The following is a 19,522-nucleotide window of genomic DNA, read 5'->3' as shown; positions in this document are numbered from 1 at the left end:
TACAGTGGGCTTTTCTGCAATTCTTGGGGCTTTTGCATTAGATCTGAAATCTTGCACATTGGAAGATCCTGCAGGCATTCTACACATGCAGAACAGAGGGGAATGAATATGTGTGTATGTATTCGTGCTGTAATAAATACATATTGCATTTTTGTGAGCGCTCTTAGTGCAGAAAACTGAGTTCACTCAGACAGACGGTTTCTTTTCGCACATATGTGTAAATAAAATGAATAGAAAATGAAAATACCTCAGCTTCCATACAGTCACATACTAGCGCATTGCTGCTTTTAGTAGCCAGCTAATACTTTCTCAAGCAGCCCTGCTAAATACCAGTATGGTGAAAATTACGTTTTGGAAGATCGAAAAGTTTTTAGCACTAGCAGAATTTTTACAGCTATGGAAAAGGAGTTTCGCGTTGAGAACTATGGAGTGAAACATCCAAAAACAAGAAGTATACTGGAGATAGAAAAAAACATGACATGCTGCCAGGCAGTGTTATTGACAAACCAGACCACTGCTGTCTACTCAAACCGGGACAGTTTGTGCAAGAAGACGCTTGAAACTGATGCTGAGCACACGCATGAAAAGGTGTTCAGCCGTTCCTCGGGAAGCAACGCCCGCATTGCAACGCGCGACTCAATCATTGCGCTGTTCAACAAAGAAGGCAAGATCCGTTTGATTGACTACGACGGAAACCGGCTTTCCTTTATAGACACGGGAAGCAGTCCTCTCCGTGCTCTGGCTTTTTTGACCAGCGATGTTCTGTGCGCTGGAGGGGAGGGGTGCAGAGTGATAGTGTACTGCATATACGACGGAAGCCGGCTGACTGAGATAGGATACTCTGACTATGTGGAAAGCATCACTGCAAACGAGAAGTACATGGCAGTGTCCTTGGCAAGCGGTGAGCTGCACATATACGAGTACACGATCAGCGAGACAGGAGCCTCTGGAGCAGAAGGAAGAAAAAGGATGAAAATTGCAATGCACGAAGTGTCCGACTTGTACGTGGAGAAGCCGTGCATTCTTCAGTTTATCAGCGAGACACAGCTGTTTATTGGGATGAGTAACGGAACGGGGTATGTCTACTCCATGGAAGAGAAGGCGATCACAATTGGGTCCACCATGCACTCCAAGGGAATAACCAAAGTGGAGGTGCACGGTGACTATATAATTACCTCGTCTCTTGATGGGCGTCTAAGAGTCTCCACACACACCCTGCGGGAAATATCCTCGCTGTACGCGGGCTCCTCCATCCAGACATTCAACGCACTCTTCAGCACATCAGGAGAGACTGCGCAGATAACCGGGGTGCAATACATAATAGCCACATCAACTGGGAATATTATTGTGTACAGAGACAGATGGACGCCAGAGCCTGCAGTGCCTTCGCCTGTCATCAGAAAGAGCGGGCCCCAGAATATAAAGGAGTACACCCAGCGGGACACAACAGAAACACAGACTCTTTCTATGAGTCTGCCCGACGAAAAAAAGAGGGGAAAGTACGGCCGTCTTATGTGGACATTTCAGTACAGAAAGGCCCTGCACTTTGCCATAACACAAGGGAACCCGGACTTTATCACAAGCATAATGGACTATCTGCATAGAATTGACCGTCTATTAATAGCTGTGTCGTCTCTGAGAGATGAACAAATTGCAACAGTTGCAGAAGTGTCTATTGACCTGCTCAAAAACAAAGAGTTTTTTGGCCTTGCTAACTCCGTGTTAGTGTTCTGCAGCAACATACTCCAAAGCAGAGAGAATGCCTCTGAGAGCCCTATACATGAGATTGTTGACAGGGCTGTGCAAGAAATAGATGACGAGTGTCTGGTGCAAAGCATGCTGGTAGAAACAACAGAATACATGAAAGGGCTGCTTACACCAAGAAAGTAGATTGGGCTATTATAGAGCAAATGGTAAATACTCCATTGAAGTGTCCCATATTTACATCTACAAATAAATTGAATGAAAGAGTTTTATTTTGTTATGTCAAGAGTAGAAGAGATTCTTTGCAAGTGCATACAGTATGAAAGATTTAAAGATGCTGTGTACATAGTGGAGTGCCTACCAGAGGAAGAGATGAAGAGCATGAGCTTGCTTCTTGGGTATTTATTCATGCGGTGCGCAGAGCACAGAAGAGCTCTCCAGTACTTGTCAAAGGATGCCTCGTACACATCACTTTACTACCAGGCTCTGTGCCACTCCCATCTAAAGGAGTATGCGCAAGTGAAGCATCTGGCCACACAGCTGCTTGAGAAAACAAAAAAACCAGAGGCTGCAAGGCGCAGCACGCAGCTGGAGAGCATGTACATGCTGAGGATGGACAAAGTATTTGTGCTTGCACTGCTTGCAGATGCAGAGTCAGAAACAGCAAACCCAGAAGAGTGCCTCAAGCGATGCATGGAGTCAGCTGACGAGGGGGGCCTGCTCTATTCAGTGTACCGCCCTATGCTGGAGGAGAGCACAAAGACCGTGCGAAAGCAAGAGAGAGGAGACGAGAACAGGTCAAATGGAAAACCCGAAGACGCAGATAAGCTAAATACGGATGAAAACACCATGATAGAGAAGAAGCTAATTGCGCGAATAGAGAAGGAGAGAGGAAAAAGCACAGAGCAAGTTCTCCAGAATATAATGCAGGAGTGCACCTTGCTCAAGAACGTATCCCTTGGAGGCGTGTCACTTTTCACTGCAGACATATCGTTCTTTGACCAGCTCCCTATATACAGCGTGGCCAGCATTGCTGTGCACATATTCGAGTGCGGGTACATGCAAAAGGCAGGCGCAGTTTTCGAGTATATACGCGTGCGGGATCCATGCTACATCGATACAATGCACTACTACTCAAGCATTCTGTGGCACAGCAGAGAAAAAGGCCTCCTTACTTCTTTGGGCAGAGATATATTTGGAATAAACTCTTCGTCTAATGTGGCGTGGGCTGTTCTAGGCAACCACTTCAGTCTTAAAAAAGAGACGGAAAAGGCGCTGGAGTGCTTTGAGCGCAGTCTGTCGATTCGGAAGGACCCGTATGTTCTGTGCTTGATGGGGCACGAGCAGTTTATGAATAGCAATCTTGCAGAGAGTCTCAAATGCTTTGTTGAGTCAATGAAGATCAAGTCAGAAAACTACAGCGGAATAGCTGGCTGCGGGATGATATACGAGAAAATAGGGAAAAAAGACAGCGCAGAGTATTGCTTCACGCGGGCCATAGCAACAAACCCGCAGAATGTTCTGCTTGTATATATAGCTGTTAAGTACTTTGTGTCTCAGTCAAAGCTGAGCAGCGCGTACTCTTTAATTCAAAAACATCTGCATATAACAGAAGAGATTGAAGTAGTTGCTGCAAAGGTGCTGAGTGACCCGAAGTGGGTAGAGAAGATCCATGAGAAGGCAGCATCCAACGAGCAAACTGCAACACATATTGGATCATTCTTGCTAGAGCTTGCTTACATCTTTGTGCACAGCGGGCACACACAGAGTGGAGCCAAGCTAGCAAAAGAATCTTCTGGAAAAGGCCAGTACTTCATGACCCGAAAAACAATCCTCCTTGATATAATATCCAGTGTTCTAAGTGGCACTGCTACTGCATTAATGTAAGTTTCCTGATGCTGCAGACTGGCTATCAATAAATTCACAGATATTAACAGCGTATATGATAAATATTATTTGGCCTGTCTGTTTTATCTATATGCACTTAATGTTCATTCTGCATGAAATCTACTTCTGCCTTATATGCAGGGCTCTTATTAATTATTGCTAGCGGTGCTATTTTATACTACTTTTTCAAATAATTTACATATTTTTACATGTACATACATGTTCATAAGGAATGAGCTGCATATTAAGAGTTGATTTTCTAGAAGATGTTATTTATAAACTTTTTCTTTGTTAAATAGTTTAATGAAATAGTTTCTCCTTATTTCAGCTTATATAAACTAGCTCAGATGATTATAACAATTAATCAACTAAAATCAAACCCAATCACTTGTATCCTGTATACGGGAATACAAAGAAACCAATAATAGAAAATACACCAGTCATTAGGTTGTGAATATAGCACTAAGACATAGCATTCATCTGTATAGTGTACACTGTGACTCAGAGTGCAGTTCAGATGAATAAAAATGTGCATGAGATTACTAAATTCATGCTCCAAATAAAAACCATACAGAGAATAAAATACAAAAATATAATTTGCAGTTATGTGTTTATTTATTGAGACACCAAATATTAGGCTGTATAGAGCATATTTTCTATCTCTACTTAATCTGCGACGCATGCTGCTGAAAGTACTTTACATATTTATCTAGAATATCTCTTTTGCGCACCACATCCCTTGCTGTTGGTATATCTTCTAGCCTCAGTGCATCTATTTCCTTGATGTCAATTGGAACGCACACTCGCCCTGTTCTTGGGTGAATGCAGAACGGAGACTTAAGCAAGTGCTTGGTTTGTCTAGATACATTGGCATCCAGCTTTGGGAAGAGCCTCGAGTATACCTCTCCAATCAAGGCCTTTTCACTAAGCCCCATTATATCCTGATACTTTTTAAGTATGGCTTCGATCTCGGGCATGTTTTTCTTTGGGAGCATGCTAATATAGTCTACTATGTTTGCGCGGTCTCTGTCGGTTAGTGTCATGGCTATGGCATCACTGACCCAGCAGTGCACCCCTCTTCCGCCAGAGAAGACAAAAAGAATGTGGCAAAACCCAAAAACATTTCTCAGAATATTATCCAGCACCTCTACCGCGCACTTGATTAAGGGCATGCACTTATCGCACATGTCTTTATCAGAGCAGCACGCCCGGGTGTAGTCGGTTAGGTCAATATCAAAAACCAGCTCCTTGATCATGCACATGTTTTCAGTGGTTACTGCAGCAGGCTTGTGCAAATACACCCCGCCAATGTCCAGCTTCTGCGGCACATCCACTGCCATCCGCACAGCCAGCTCATCCGCAGTATTCACTGTTATGTAGCGAATGTATATGTCATTCTGCAGGGTAAAGGAAAACTCCCGCGTCTTAATATACCGCAGCCACTTTGCAATTGCATCCATAGGAAATATCGATCTGTAGTATATCCCAAGCAGATTCTCTTTTTCACTCCCTTGCATAAAAAAATGCACATGCACATTGAGTACTTGAATGGTAAAATGCACAGAGCCAGCAGAAAAGAAGGAATTCCTCAACCAGAGGCAGACACCCCCAGGGTGAAGGGGAAGACAGGAAAGGCAGGCATTGCAATGGACCTAAATTGCGACAGATGGATTAAAACAACCTCGCAGCGAACACAGATTATATACCGGGCAGATGCATCTATTATTGTGTACCATATGGCGCTGCCGAACACTGCGCGAGTTGTGGAATCAGGCACAGGGACCCTTGGCCTAACATACGCTCTCAGCAACTACTTCCTGGACGGGCACGTAGATACTGTAGAGTGCAACGATGAAAGATTTGCAGCTGCGCAGAAGGATGTGCGACTTGCAGGAATGTCTAACGTAACAGTGCACCACAGCAAAGTGCTAGAGTATCTTATGTGCGTGGTGGAGAGGGCAGAAAAAGTAGATGGCATATTCCTGGATGTCCCAGAACCAGAGGAAGTTATTGAAGTGGCAGCAGCTGCTTTGCATCCAGGGGGAAAAATTGCATGCTTTGTGCCGTGCATAGAGCAAGTTCAGAGAGTCCTTGAGAAGCAGAGCCTCTTGTCTGGCCTGCACGTAGAAAGGCTCTTTGAGAATGTTGAAATACAGCACAAGCCAATAATGATCCAAACACACCCATCAAAAGAGTACGGCACAGTGCCAGATGACAAAATTCGGTCACACACAGGATACATTCTCATACTAAAGCTTGCGCAGTGAGCTATTAAAGATATTTAGATCTAACTTTCTTATATTCCTCTATTCTAATGTGTGCAGGCATGAATCTGCAACTTGCATGAAAGAGCTTCTGTGTGCACTGTGTACTCATGGAGTATTCGTGTGTTTGGAATGTGCACGAAGTGTGCTTGATATTTGCACACTTTTAATTAGAAATAGGCGGTGCTTAATTTAAATTATTTCAGACTGATTAATATATGCCATAGTCTATAGACTACATCCATATAAAAGAGCGCGCGCGGCAAAAGAAGGGTGAACTCCCTTCCAAAAGCCTTTCGGCTGCATCTATGCATAACTGGGCCTATAGCACTTTAGACTGCCTACAGCACAGTGCGGTACTTCGTTCCGGTCTGCATGCTCTCCATCTCATCTTTTTTTATGCTCTGTATTTATCCTAAATAGCACTCTGTTTATAGTAAATTAAGCAGAATATATGCGGGACCAATAGATTTTTTTATGCAGAGAAGTGAAATACAAACAAATAAAGACAGCCTCTATAATTTGCTGGAAATATCGAAAAAAGCAAGCACTGAGGAAGTAAGACATGCGTACAAAAAGGCAGCAAAAAAAACGCACCCAGATGCATACGTGGAGTCCACTGGGAAGTTTGAGGAGATAAACATGGCATACTCAATACTTGCAAACAGAAAGCAACGGCTTCTGTACAACATGTTTGGCGACAGCATTCTTCCCATTCTAGTGGACAACAGGTACGCGCAGTACATAGAGTCACTTCTTACAAACAAGGCCTTGGTGCTAGGATTAGTTGCTCTGAACTCTTTTATTCTGGCGACTGTTTTCTATCCATATTTGGTGCTTCTTGCAGGAGTTGAGATTATTCCATTTTTTGCGCTGACAATGGTGCCGCACTTTGTAGTGTATTTCATTGCAATGGGCACGGTTCTCAAGATGTGTCCTGTGGAGGTAAAGTACAGGGCATCTAGCTATGGGGCAGTGGCAGGCCTTATTCTGCTGCAGGCCTTATTTAGTCTTCTCTATATAGACAAGATTATGTCACGACGTGCCTTCTACATTGGGGCAATAGTTATTGAGTTAGGGCACGTTGCTGCTGAGTTTATGAGAAATTGCTTGCACATGGAAATAACAACATGGTCCTTTATCATTAAAAAGACAGTGAGGCGTCTTGCAGGCATCTTTTCACTTGTCTTGACTCTTCTTAGAATCTCCTTGACAGGCATGCTTCTATTGGACAGGTTTGTGTACGTGCCTGTTATGCTTGTTTCTATGTATGCTGCAGTCTTAGGGCTGCGCAGCAAGCACACTCCGCTTTTGTGTGGATCAATGGGCATAGGAGTGTTTGTAACAGGCGCACTGATTGCGTACATGGGGACAGGCCAGCTGGGTGTTTTCGGGTGGCTTGCTGTGTTTGTAATGCTCATTCTTTCGCTAAGCTTTTCAATTTTTGCCATCTACAAAATGTCCTATATGTTTGAGACAGCAAAGTGGGACCGGATAGGCACATACATCAAGGACCGGATTGAGGCCAGGCCGCAGCGCCCGGTGTGCAATAGCAGGCGCGCAGCGTAGAGTAGAGCGCTTGTGCAAAATGCGCTTCATGGAGTAAAAAATGCGAACTATGGGATTCGAACCCATGGCCTTTAGATTATGAGACTAACGCGCTACCGACTGCGCCAAGCTCGCACCTACCTGCACAGGTGAGAAAGCGCTAAGAGACCCTGTGCAGGACAGAGGCGTATATACTGTGAATAAATTTATTTTGAATGAACCATCTTTTGCAGGAGAGATACTTGGGAAGTGCGAATCAGCACGTAGCAATGGGCCAGTTCATTAGAAACAAAGAGTGCATTATTTCAGCGGGGTGCGACAGGATAGTGCTCTATGAAATAAGAGACGGGGCTCTTGTTAAAGTAAAAGAAAAAAGAGTTTTTGGGTGCATTCTTGGGCTGGCCACAGTTCCTTCGCTTGGGGACGAGGTTGACTCCGTTTTAGTGCACTTTGAGTACGCGCGCGTGTCGTCTGTTATTTTCATTGCTGATCAAAATGAGTTTATTTGCCGGACCCTGCGGTTCTATGAGAAGCAGCAGTATGGGTTTGTCTCGGGCTCTGAAAAGAACACGTCTTTTATTCGGGTGGATGCAGACCATGGGGTGTCTTTTCTGCAAATATCAAACACGCACTTTGCAATATTTTCCTCGAAGTCGGTGGGCCGCAGCAAGGTGTTTGAAATGCAGGATATTCGGCCAAGGCACTGCGCAATAAAAGATGCCACGTTTCTGAAGGGCTACTCCTCCCCCACTCTATGCTTTTTGTTTGAGGACACGGCGGCTGCCAGGTCAAGAATTCTTGTGTACATTCTGAATGAAGAGTACGAGCTGTCTTTCTTTTTTGAGGTGGACTCGGTTCCGCACGGCTGCTATTTGCTGGTTGCAACACATGAGATGGCATTTATGGTGCTGGGCGCGTGCGGAGCGCTCTTTTACACGCAGTGGGAGATGCTTGGGGTGCGCTTCAATGAGTTCTGGTCGTTTGAAATGCTTGGAATAGAGGAAAAAAGCCTGGAGGAGCAGAACTTTATGGTGGAAAACGGCATGTGCATTGTGAAGGATCGGGATATTTTCCTTTTCTCAGATATGATTTTTCTGCGGTTTACAATACTTGGAGGCAATGCGCGGATATCAAGTGTCATTGCTGGAAAGATGGAGCTTGATCTCTGCTACAACAAGCCGTACTCAACAGCTGCCTACATGAACTGGGGGTGCGTGAGCACAGCAGAGGGCCTTTTCCTGGTGACCTTTGAGCCAGAGACAATAGTTGAGGAAGTCCAGCAGAAACCTGCGAGTATTGTCTCTGCGGAGTATGCTGACCTCTTTCTGAGCGACAGCTCTGCGCTAGACATGAAAATGAGCGAGGGCGTAGAAGACATAGGCGAGGTCCATGTACAGGTGCGCGCCAAAAGCCCGCCAAGGAGAAAATCTGCAAAGACAAAGACGCCCCTCGAAAGCCCGGTACAAAACGCATCAGAGGATAACTCGTGTGAGAAGAGCCTTGAAAGGGAGTATGAGAACATGTTTAAGATGGTTGGCGAGCCTGAAAAGAAAATTGAGTCTGTGCGAGAATGCACAATCACAAATAAGCTGATAATTAAGCAGCGCATTCTATCACTTGGAGAGGTGATGTGTATCGAGGCTCTGCCTGTAGCAAACAAAACATATAAATACTTAGCAGCGGCAGGCTCGCCTGGACAGCCCCTTCTGGTTGTATGCAAGAACGGAATTGACATCTGGTGCTCGCAGACCGCAAAGATCCGCGGATACTCAGATCTGTTTGTGGTGGATATTGCAGAAAAGATGTATCTTGTCACAAAGGACAAGGAGAGCACAATAGTGAAGTGGGATGCCGATGTGAATCTGGTTGAGTCTGAGGTCTCCAGCAACAGAACTCTTCTATTCAAGAAAACAGATGCCGGATACCTTCAGATCACCACGCATGAGATTGTGTGTCTTACAAAAGAACTAAAAAAGAAAAAAGAGATTACTCTGCCAGAGCCTGTGACAGCTGCTGTATACTCAGATACCGAGGACAGAGTGATTGTTTTGACTGAAACGGGAATAATATACAATTACAAAGGAGCCAGAAAGTCAAAGGTTCCAATTGAGCCTGCCACTGCACTTGCTGTGCACGCAGATGATGTATACGCGATAGATGCATCAGGAAGTCTGATTATATACTCTATTGGCAAGCGCTCTGTGCGCCTGTGCTGCAGGCTGTTCTCTGTCTTTCCGTCTGTGATAGAGCCAGGTTGCAACCAGATTGACGTAAATGCCAAGCACAGACAGAGCCTTTTGGACATTGAAGTGATAGAGTATCGCTCTGCCGTGTATCTTCTTGCACGAACCATCAGCAATGAAATAGTCCTATACCAAGAGAGAGATGGCAGACTGTACAAAGAGAAAGTGACAAACAATGCCTTCTACTACGAAAAGGCTGAGGTGGGCCAGAGCTCTCCGAGCAGAATGCGTGTGTGTGGCAGCTTGGTCTTTATACCAGGCACATACAAAACCAGAGTTCTTGTGTTTACGCCATACCAGATAAGCGTGCATGCAGCAAACATTCGGATAGACTCGATAGAGGAGATAACTGAAGACAGCAACCCCATAAAGTCCTTTATTATCATGGCGAAGGGGAGCATAGCGCGCGGCATGCTTCCTCTATATGCGTATGACAAGCCTGTGCTGTACAAGAAAACAAAGGTTGACAGCATCTGCCAAAGGGTGGCGTACTCAGCTGTAAAGAAGGTCATAGTGGCAGTAACGTATAAAGACAAGGAGTACACAAAGGACATGATTCCGTTTACAGTGCAGGCCACAACAGAGCTGGATGCAGAGCCTCTTCCGCCTCCTGTCATACCTGAAATAAAGGTAAACCCTCTGACTAGGGCATACTCCCTGAAAATATACTCGCACGAGGAGATGAAACAGTACAGCCAGACTGGAGAAGTGCTCATGGCAGTGGATGAGTACCCTCTTGAGGACAACGAATACATCGCACACCACAAAATAGTCACTCTGCCAGATAAACAGAATACAGAGGGCGTTTCTGAGTTTGTCATTGTATGCACCACATACATAACAGACGAAGATCTGATGGCAAGAGGAAGGCTGATTGTTCTAGAGATCGCATCGGTTGTTCCGCAGAGGGACAGAATTGAGACAAGGCATAAGCTGAAGGCCCTTGCTGCAGAAAAGACAAAAGGTGCAACCACCTGCTGTGATATTGTGAAGGGCAATATTGTTGTGTGCGTAGGTACTAAGCTGATGATCTATATGTTTGACAGAAACGAGGGTCTGCGGGCTGTTGCGTTCCATGATATCCATGTGTTTTTGACGTCCTGCATGGTTATGCGCAACATAATTGTCTGCGGCGATGCATACAAAGGAACCTTCCTTCTCTTCTACCAGAGCGAGCCTTCCTTGCTCCATCTGCTATCGCAGAGCAGTGGTGGGGTATATCTTTTGAAGGGCATTGGGATGACTCTGTACGGATCTGTGCTCAGCCTCCTCTCATACGACTCTGCAAAGACAGTCTGCATATACAGCTACTCCCCGCAGCACATTCTTTCTCAGGGCGGCACCCGACTTATTTCCCGCGGTGAGTGCAAGCTGCCAGATGATATTTCCGGGTCCTTCCACATGGAGAAGAATGGCGTGCACAGAACCACTCTGTACACAAAGAATGGATATATTTACTCGCACAAAACTGTAGATCAGAGCAAATACATTGCACTTCTCGATCTGCAGCACGCTGTTGAGTCCGCTGACTGGATGGCGCTGGGCACCAACCCAAAGTCCCACTGGCTTACAGAAAAGCCTGCTGAGATGAAGGAAATCACCCTCAAAGACATTCTGCAAACTGGCCTTATGGAGGAATTCTTTAATATGTGCAATGTAAAGGCGAATCGAATTGCAGTGGAGACAGGAAGAGCATCTTCTGATGCTGTAAAAGCCGAGCTGTGTATCTACCGTAACCATTCATAGAGCCTTCTGCGGATTTATTTTCTTTTATTCTGGAGCGTGTAATCTATATTAGCTTGTTTTATAGCGCATGGCAAATACTTTCAAGACAATAAAATGCCCTAACTTATACTTATATTGACTTATTATAATATTAGCATACCTTTATAGCATGCATGCAAGTAACCAGATTCATTTTTATAGAGCGTGCATATTTTGTTTATTTTTTAACTGTTTAAATATTGCATATTCCAGATAATAGCACAATTTTGCTGCTTCCATCTCTATTAGAGTATACCACTACTTCTCTTCAGCACACATTAAAAACAGAGAAAATGTAGTTATTGAAGAGGAATTTTCTGATGCAAGTCAATACTAATGGATTTGCTGATCTTCAAGTATACCTGCAATTCTAATGACCTACTAAAAACACGAATGTGGCATCTAGTTGAATATTTGCAAATGCATAACTTTTAACTATGTACGCGTATATATGGATATCTATTTTATCTTATATAATTTATTTAATTCTTTCGCGCACTTATAACATTTAGGATATTCTCTGATAATTTGCAATTTCAAGCAAGGCTTCTTTTAGAATCTCCAGAGTCTCTGGATCTCTTTCTCTGGCTATTCTGCTTGCCACTGTCGCCAATGCCTGCTGCACAAGAACTTTCTGTGTTGCAGGCGACCTTTGCGGAGTTCGAACTTTTCCTCTGTCCTTTTCTCGCACAGGCGTTGAAGGCACCGCTGCATACTGCCCTGTAAGAACAGTCATTGGCTGCTGTGTGCTTTTTGTATTTGGCGCAGTTGTGGTTGTTGTTCTTTTCACTGGTGTGGCTGCACGTGGCTGCGGCGCATTGTCCCCCTTTAGTCCCAGGCCTCTTATTCTATATGCATACCTGAGCGTGTTCAATGAGTGCTCTGTTGAGGCCTCTTCCGGAGATATAGTGGCAATTATGCAGCACTTAGACTCACCAATAAGTGACTCCTTCAGCACCTGTGTGAGTTTGCTGTGTCTGAACGGAAGGTGTGTGGCTGACTTGTCCATTGCCCGAATGCACTCCTTCAGAGCAAGCAGACTTTTGTTGATCTCCGCACCCTCGCGCTTTATTAGAGACTGCTGGCTTTCTAAGCCTCGCTCTGTCCCCCTTTCGCTGCCTGCCAGGTCTACAAATGTGAATATTCCGCCTTCAGTGCGCACACGAACAAGAGCATGCGATCGAGACGAGTTGCTGTTCGCTCCGGTCTTTCCTGTCATTCTGCACTGCAGCCCTTGCTTTAGCAGCGCAACTGCATCCTGCAAACTGTCAACACTCAACTCCTTTACCCCAATGATTGAAACAACTCCATCCTTTTCTCGCGCAAAGATCTTTTTTCTCTCATCCAGCAGGTCATATATACAATTAGAATATATCTCGTAGAATGATAGTTTTATCCTACTTTTCAGCAGATCCCTCAGTGCAAGAGCGATCATTCCAGTTTGCTCGTTAAGCATTGTGTACGTCTTTCCACTTCCTGTTTGCCCATACGCTATGCAGGTGGCACTTCCTCCGTCCATAGCATACTGCACCATTCTCTGCACACACTCTCGGTATATATCCTCTGTTGTATTACGCTCGCCGTATGCTCTGTCAAAGGCATATGTGTGCGGCTCCATATACGGAGTTAGGTCTACTTTCTGCTTGCTTTCTGTCAGAATTACCTCAGACCCGGAAATAGTGACTGTGTCTCTCTTTCCATCTCTTTTCATGGGCCGCTTCCTTACAATCACCATTATTCTGCTGTTTTCTGCTGCCTTACAATCCTCTCTTTTCTCTGAGCCCTCCCAGCTTATTAAGCCGGTCTGTTCATCTCCTGAGATAATAGACGGATACTCTACAGATGTTTCTTGGTCTATCATAGACAAATGTCCAGGCTCTTGCATATCCAGATCCTCCTCGTCCTCAATGATGATACTCTCCTCTGCCTCTCTCATTATCTCATCCACCATGTCTTTTTTTCGCTTCCACATGCCTCCTGGGCTATATCCCTCCTTCAGCACAGATCCTTCTGTTCTTTCCATGAACACGTGCTCTGTGCTTCTATGCAGGTCTTTTCCCATGCCCAGCGAAGATCTTCTCTCTGCGTATGAATGCACTGGGCTCATCCCCTGCGAGCTGTGTGAACTACTGAGCTCATCTACTGCGCCTGCGCTGCTCAGATTGCCTGCCTCATATGTGCTTTGTATTTTGTCTTCTCTGCCATAGAGCCCCAAGGAGTTGCGGCCCTGCTTTTCATCCATTTTTATTGGAGAGAGCCTCATAGCACCTGTGTTCTTGTGCATAGGCACGCGGCTCTCTACAATGTGGCCATACGTAGCGCTGTGCGCACCCACACCATAGCTACTGCGAGGCGCCTCCTCCTGCATGCTAGGAAACCCTATGCTTGACCGCGCAAGAGACTGCATTCTCTGGTGGAGAGATGCGCGCCTCTCTGCTCCATACGGACACTGTGTGTTTAGCTGCTTGATAATCTCAAAGATCCTTTTTCTTGGCTCAAAGTCACTTATTCCAAACTGCACCAGGTCCGCATACTTAACTGCGCGCAGGTCTCTTACACTGTACACGCCGTGCCCTTCCAATACTTCCGTCCACTCCTCTGCTTTATTCTCTCTTAGTATTTTACGAATCGATACTGACTCATCAGCCAGCACCTGTCCCATGCCCTTAGTCTCCATAAAATAAATTTAAATTCTAAATTGCATAATGGTTAAATGTCTGTCCAGTTCTTGTGATATATGTGAGATGGAAAAAACAATACTCCCCGGCTGGAAGACGCTTATAGGAAGCGAGTTTGAGAAGGAGTACTTCAGTAAGATCCGCGAGTATCTGCATACCATTGATTTTTTCCCGAAGCCTGCACACATTCTGCGCTGTCTATCGTTCTTTGAGTACTCTGACGTAAAGGTGGTTATACTAGGCCAAGATCCGTACCACGGGCCAGGCCAGGCCGTTGGACTGTCCTTCTCAGTGCCTTCAGATATACGCATGCCTCCAAGCTTAATTAATATCCGTAAAGAAATCCTCAGCTCTACTGGAACAGGCTCTAAATGCGAAAAGGGCTCTCTTGTGTCGTGGGCTGAACAAGGGGTTCTTCTGCTAAACAGCATTCTCACAGTCACTCAGAAGAAGCCTCGATCACACTCCTCTATTGGTTGGATGTCATTTACCGACACAATTATTAAAAAAGTCAGTGACTCCTCAAAAGAGGTTGTTTTTATGCTATGGGGGAAAGATGCACAGCGCAAACAGTCGCTGATTGACGAAAGCAAGCATCTTGTTCTGTGCTCTCCGCACCCAAGCCCGTTCAGCGCAAGAACAGGATTCTTTGGATGCAACCACTTCCAGAAAGCAAATGAGTATCTGGAGTCAAAGGGAAAGGACCCCATAGCTTGGTAATTCTGATGAAATTGTCTCTTCATGCTTTAGTTAATAAAAATTCTTTAAGACTTAGTTTACAATGGGTGTATACTGATATTTATTTATTATTCTGTATCTTTTACGGTTTTATGTTGCACGGCATCCTTACAGAAGCACACTTAAGTTTATGTTAAACCATTATAAAAATAGAGAATATGACAATAGCATGCAACTCTTCAAAAACATGTCTGATACCTGCATGTAGCATGAATAAGCATTTCACACAAGCAAGCACTGTTAAAAGTCACTACACTTTGTATGATTATAACTCTCTCTTTATATAAATTCTATGTTAATCATAACATTGCATTTTCTGCATAAATGCATAAGTTTTTTATCTAAAATAATGAAAAGAACAAAACTCTTATCTACATTCTTGAAAATAGCAGCTATTCTGCATGAAAGTTTAGTAAGTGCGCGATTTAAAGCGTATAGAGAGAATGTTAAAAACTCCTCTTATATATTTTCCAATTTGCCTGTGGTCTTGATTACATCTATTGGAAAAGTAGATATACACCCAGATGGTGTATTGAACGATGTATACAGTTATTGCATTCATAAGCAAGGACTTTTCCATGCACATAACACGACTTTGCGTGAATTTCGCATTAAAAAAACATCTACTGCTACCGATGAAGAAGTTACATTCATGAAAGAATACTGCAATATATTTCGAATACTATTTCCATTTACTGAGCCAGAATTTCCTATCCAGAAAACTACGGAAGGATCTTTTTTTCTTTTCTTAGTGAGTCTTCAAGAATCCAAGGATGACATTGCTTTGCTTATATATCTGATGCTACTATGTGAGGGGGATGATCTAAGTATTGAAGCAAAGTTATATGACGAAGACTCGTATCGTAGGAAAACTTCACAGAATAAGTATTATTTAGATATTCTGCCTAAGTCAGCAGGCGCTATAAACAATATAGTTGCTAAAATGAAAAAAACCAATGCTAAGATATTTGGCGAAAATGAAATATATCTGCCAGAGTTTATGCAAGTATTAGAGTTTTTCCAGAAATACAAAACACATCCAAAGATAGATATAACCAAAATGCATGGCATGTTTGGTAAGAGGCCTTTATTTTCGCAGCATACCATGCCAACCGCACATCTCTTGATACGAATGTATATTTATTATTATTGCAGATATTTCAATTGCAGGAGCAGACTTTCTGTATATACTTTTTATATACTAAATGACCACTTAGGTAATTTAAAAAAGGATTCTTCTAATACATCAAAGTCAAATAAAAAAAAAGAAACAGCTATTAACATAGGCGTTCGTAAAAAAGAATCGTCTAGTGTTCAAGATGTTTCTACACCGCTAATTGAGAGACAAGATGTTAATGAAGAATCTGCTATGAAAGAATCTATCAAAAAACGTACTTCTGATATTCATGACAACCTATTTGTAAAAAAAATATGTACTCCAAGACTTCCTAGGTCCAAATTTAACGCACTATTGTTTTGTCTTCTACATGCCACTCATTCAACTCCTTATTCTACTACGAATGGTCTGCCGTTTTATACAGAGAGAATATATAGCAAGAAAATAGATTATTTTCCTTTTGGAACGCCGGTTTATAGTAGCGAATGCACTAATGTAAGCTTACTAGTGCTTTTTTCTTGTTTTTTATACAATCCTGAAACTTTTACATATAGTGAGGAAAAAAAACTAAAAAATGTCCATGTATTAAAATTCTTTCAAATATATAAATGTATATCTGCTTCCCGCTGTTATAATTTAAGTTATCAGTGGAATGTTATGGTTATAGAAAATACCTTTAAAAGATTTGGAAGCATATCTAAGCATAAGTTTAAAACTGGTATTTTGGGTTTTCTTTGCGCAGTGTATCGAATAAGTCATGGTATTGAAGGTAATTTTCCCACATTGATAAATAACCTTATATCAACAGTAAACATTCAAACTGAAACCCCCTTATCGTCTGAGTTTTTCTTTTTCTTGAAGGATCAGATAACAGAGTTTTTCATAGAGCTATCTCACAATATAGCCCTAACTGTTGAGCTTAAAAATCTCTCCAGATTTAAAATTGACAACGATTTCGATATTTCCGGGATTATTGAGCTAAAATACACGCATGATGGAATAACAAGTGGAATACAGCTAGAAATAACACCAGCTACTGTAAAAACTAGTTTGTTAGACTCTACAATTACTGACACTGAAGAAAGAAAAAAAAGTCTTTTGGAGCTTAAGAGTTTGTGCTGGTACCCGAATGGAAATGCAAAACATTTGTTCGAGCATCATATCGACAAACTACTCGAAGAATGTGATGTAAATTCAACCTCAACTATAAATGAGCCTGTTGCAGGCCCCTCCAAATAATGCTCCCTCTTTTTCGAATCTTTATAGTATTTGCTGTAATAAAATATCCTTTATTACTTTTCAAAGGTTAATCATGGAAGGCATAGCTATTTTAAAATTCTTATAGTGGATTTTATCACAATAATAAAAGCTCTTTACTTAATATTCGGGTTATATTGAGCTACTATTTCTATATTATTGCGTGTTCAGCTATATACTCCAAACACATATATGCATGTTGATTTATTGTGACAATGCGGCTCTCACAAGTATAATACAGTAGCACTCTGATTTCTGACTCTACACACCCATTTGAAGATCTTCATGCGTTTGAAGGGTGGAAATGCCCCTATATATGCATCCGTGCACTGTGTCCTCTACAGGAAGATGGTTCTTTAAATATGTGTGTTTTTTCGATTTTCCAAGATCTTGCAAGATAAAAGTGAATAAACACCACTTTATAAAAAATGTATACGTGAAGAATAATTTAAATAAAATTATTTAAAAATAATTTGAAGAGAATTCTTTATTGTAAATGAGTAGAAAAACCTCTCTAGCTAGAAAAGCGACTATGCGCTTCAAAGAGTAATAGGATTTATACTCCAAGCAAACGACACTTTAACCTATAGCAGCAAAGATTTTTATAAAACTGTCAAACCTTTCAATATCGTTTTCATCTTTGCATATCTGATTCTTCAGCTCACTAAGGGTTTGAATGGCCTGACTTACTAATTTAGCCATGGTCTCAATATGGCTCATGTAGCTTCTTGAAATAGACCCTATTTCTGGAATAGCATCTAAGTTTGCTTTAATCAGCTCTATATTTGGGGTTTCCTCAACACAGAGATAGATGAGCCATATGAAATGTACAATGCTTAGTGCATTGTTTTGATTTGTACCATGCCTTTGGACAATCAAATCATCAATTATGTCAGCATACTTCATAGTTCCATCTTTGAATATATGTTTACATATCTTTTTATTTATTGAATCGTCTTCTAGGTGATAAATAAAAACTTCGTTACTTCTATAACATATAAAATCATATATATAGAATCTAATCCATTTCATCAAAATATCCACATCACAATCTAGTATGCATTCAAACAAAAATCTGCAAGGTGCCGCCTCAACTACACGAGTGTAGGAGTGCTCTGACAGTTTTATATTTGGATAGCTCAGTTTACTGTTGGTTTGCAGGTCTGCAAATACAACTGATGGGAGTATTTGCATCTGAATATGAAAATTGCCTAGCTCAGTGCTTCCTATTATGTTAGAAGTAAACCGAATAAGAGGGTCATCTGGAGATAGATCTTGATCCATTGTATATATGATAGAACAGCTAACTAAGTTCTTTTTGTAGTTAAAGTTGCTAATTTTCTTTATAAGCAGCAGTCTGTTGATGTCTGCAAACTTGTTCTCAATGGTTGTGCGCACCTGTTCCTTCATAAACTCTTCATTCTCCTCAGGTGGGCTAATATTTCGGATTTCATAGGCAAGGTATGCAGCGAATAGGTTTTCAACAAATTTAGTTCTATCTTTGCAGATGCCTGCAATTTCACTCACTTTCTCCATTCGGTCATCCTCGAAGTCCATAACAGTTGGCTCCATATCAATAGTGCTATGACCTGTAGATATTCCCAAGACTATCGTGTTCTTGATGCCATCTTGCTCAAATAAAATATCAATCCTTCCAGATATATCGTATCTTCCACTAGTGCCCATATTGCTTTTAAGCTTAGAAAACTGTATTTCTACATTTTCTGTCTTGGATAGGCGTTTAAGTAGCATCTTTGTGTACTCTTGAATATCCTTTGAAAGACTATTCTCTAAGCTCCCTTGTTTTTCCTTTAACCTTTCTGAAAAGCCAAGTATTTTGTCTTTTTCTTCTTTAGAAATATTTACTATTTCGGCAATAACCATAAGCATATTTATAATACCACAGTCAAGCTCATTTCTATCATTGCAGTATGAAATATTAGGCTCTTTTAGATCAGCAACAACTTTGCACCATTTCTTCTGAAAGTTAGCCTTTGTTGTGTCAAATGGCTGGTTCTCTGGAGAGAAAAATTCTTTCAAACTAGGAGAGACAGACCCCATGTGATCAGTTTTATATGTAAAATCAGACGGGTCATAAGCGAGGCAGCAGAAGAGTGAGAGAATCATGCTTTCCACACAGTTGCTATAGTCCTCCAAATGGTTGGCAGAAAAGATGCCCAATTTTCGATTGTATCGAGGAACAGATGTGTATGCAGGGATCTGTGTACTGTCTATAAATGGGAAGACTCGATACGTATTTAAAATCTCTTGAGTTTTCTTCATTAGAGCCATGCAGTCTACTTCTGCTTCAGTTCCAGCAGG

The 19,522-nt window shown here is 42.3% G+C and overlaps 10 protein-coding genes and 1 non-coding gene across 11 annotated transcripts; 7 read left to right on the top strand and 4 right to left on the bottom strand.

Moving 5' to 3' along the window:
* Positions 1 to 396: 396 nt before the first annotated feature.
* NESG_00279 (uncharacterized protein) lies at positions 397 to 1,890 on the top strand (the record flags this gene model as incomplete). The annotated part of the gene is made up of 1 exon (XM_053047932.1): positions 397 to 1,890. One exon carries the CDS (start codon positions 397 to 399, stop codon positions 1,888 to 1,890), a length of 1,494 nt encoding a protein of 497 aa, XP_052905757.1.
* A 93-nt stretch (positions 1,891 to 1,983) lies between these two features.
* Positions 1,984 to 3,591, top strand: NESG_00278 (uncharacterized protein; the record flags this gene model as incomplete). The annotated part of the gene is made up of 1 exon (XM_053047931.1): positions 1,984 to 3,591. The coding sequence occupies one exon, from the start codon at positions 1,984 to 1,986 to the stop codon at positions 3,589 to 3,591; it is 1,608 nt and encodes a 535-aa protein (XP_052905756.1).
* A 662-nt stretch (positions 3,592 to 4,253) lies between these two features.
* Positions 4,254 to 5,108, bottom strand: NESG_00277 (uncharacterized protein; the record flags this gene model as incomplete). Its single annotated transcript, XM_053047930.1, has 1 exon — positions 4,254 to 5,108. The coding sequence occupies one exon, from the start codon at positions 5,106 to 5,108 to the stop codon at positions 4,254 to 4,256; it is 855 nt and encodes a 284-aa protein (XP_052905755.1).
* A 6-nt stretch (positions 5,109 to 5,114) lies between these two features.
* On the top strand, positions 5,115 to 5,858 carry NESG_00276 (uncharacterized protein; the record flags this gene model as incomplete). Its single annotated transcript, XM_053047929.1, has 1 exon — positions 5,115 to 5,858. One exon carries the CDS (start codon positions 5,115 to 5,117, stop codon positions 5,856 to 5,858), a length of 744 nt encoding a protein of 247 aa, XP_052905754.1.
* Positions 5,859 to 6,332: 474 nt separating this feature from the next.
* NESG_00275 (uncharacterized protein) lies at positions 6,333 to 7,424 on the top strand (the record flags this gene model as incomplete). The annotated part of the gene is made up of 1 exon (XM_053047928.1): positions 6,333 to 7,424. One exon carries the CDS (start codon positions 6,333 to 6,335, stop codon positions 7,422 to 7,424), a length of 1,092 nt encoding a protein of 363 aa, XP_052905753.1.
* A 41-nt stretch (positions 7,425 to 7,465) lies between these two features.
* NESG_00274 lies at positions 7,466 to 7,538 on the bottom strand. The gene has a single exon. It is a non-coding gene; the product is annotated as a tRNA-Met (tRNA).
* An 80-nt stretch (positions 7,539 to 7,618) lies between these two features.
* NESG_00273 (uncharacterized protein) lies at positions 7,619 to 11,392 on the top strand (the record flags this gene model as incomplete). The annotated part of the gene is made up of 1 exon (XM_053047927.1): positions 7,619 to 11,392. The coding sequence occupies one exon, from the start codon at positions 7,619 to 7,621 to the stop codon at positions 11,390 to 11,392; it is 3,774 nt and encodes a 1,257-aa protein (XP_052905752.1).
* A 526-nt stretch (positions 11,393 to 11,918) lies between these two features.
* Positions 11,919 to 14,072, bottom strand: NESG_00272 (uncharacterized protein; the record flags this gene model as incomplete). The annotated part of the gene is made up of 1 exon (XM_053047926.1): positions 11,919 to 14,072. The coding sequence occupies one exon, from the start codon at positions 14,070 to 14,072 to the stop codon at positions 11,919 to 11,921; it is 2,154 nt and encodes a 717-aa protein (XP_052905751.1).
* A 43-nt stretch (positions 14,073 to 14,115) lies between these two features.
* On the top strand, positions 14,116 to 14,808 carry NESG_00271 (uncharacterized protein; the record flags this gene model as incomplete). Its single annotated transcript, XM_053047925.1, has 1 exon — positions 14,116 to 14,808. The coding sequence occupies one exon, from the start codon at positions 14,116 to 14,118 to the stop codon at positions 14,806 to 14,808; it is 693 nt and encodes a 230-aa protein (XP_052905750.1).
* A 367-nt stretch (positions 14,809 to 15,175) lies between these two features.
* On the top strand, positions 15,176 to 17,182 carry NESG_00270 (uncharacterized protein; the record flags this gene model as incomplete). Its single annotated transcript, XM_053047924.1, has 1 exon — positions 15,176 to 17,182. The coding sequence occupies one exon, from the start codon at positions 15,176 to 15,178 to the stop codon at positions 17,180 to 17,182; it is 2,007 nt and encodes a 668-aa protein (XP_052905749.1).
* Positions 17,183 to 17,779: 597 nt separating this feature from the next.
* Positions 17,780 to 19,522, bottom strand: NESG_00269 (uncharacterized protein; the record flags this gene model as incomplete). The annotated part of the gene is made up of 1 exon (XM_053047923.1): positions 17,780 to 19,522. A coding segment is annotated over one exon (1,743 nt), but the record flags the coding sequence as incomplete, so codon positions are not given.

Source organism: Nematocida ausubeli, assembly GCF_000738915.1.
Source record: "Nematocida ausubeli strain ERTm6 chromosome Unknown supercont2.1, whole genome shotgun sequence".
NCBI classification, from domain to species: domain Eukaryota; kingdom Fungi; phylum Microsporidia; genus Nematocida; species Nematocida ausubeli.
The sequence above is the reverse complement of the archived record's forward strand: the minus strand, read 5'-3'. Positions and strand labels throughout refer to the sequence as shown.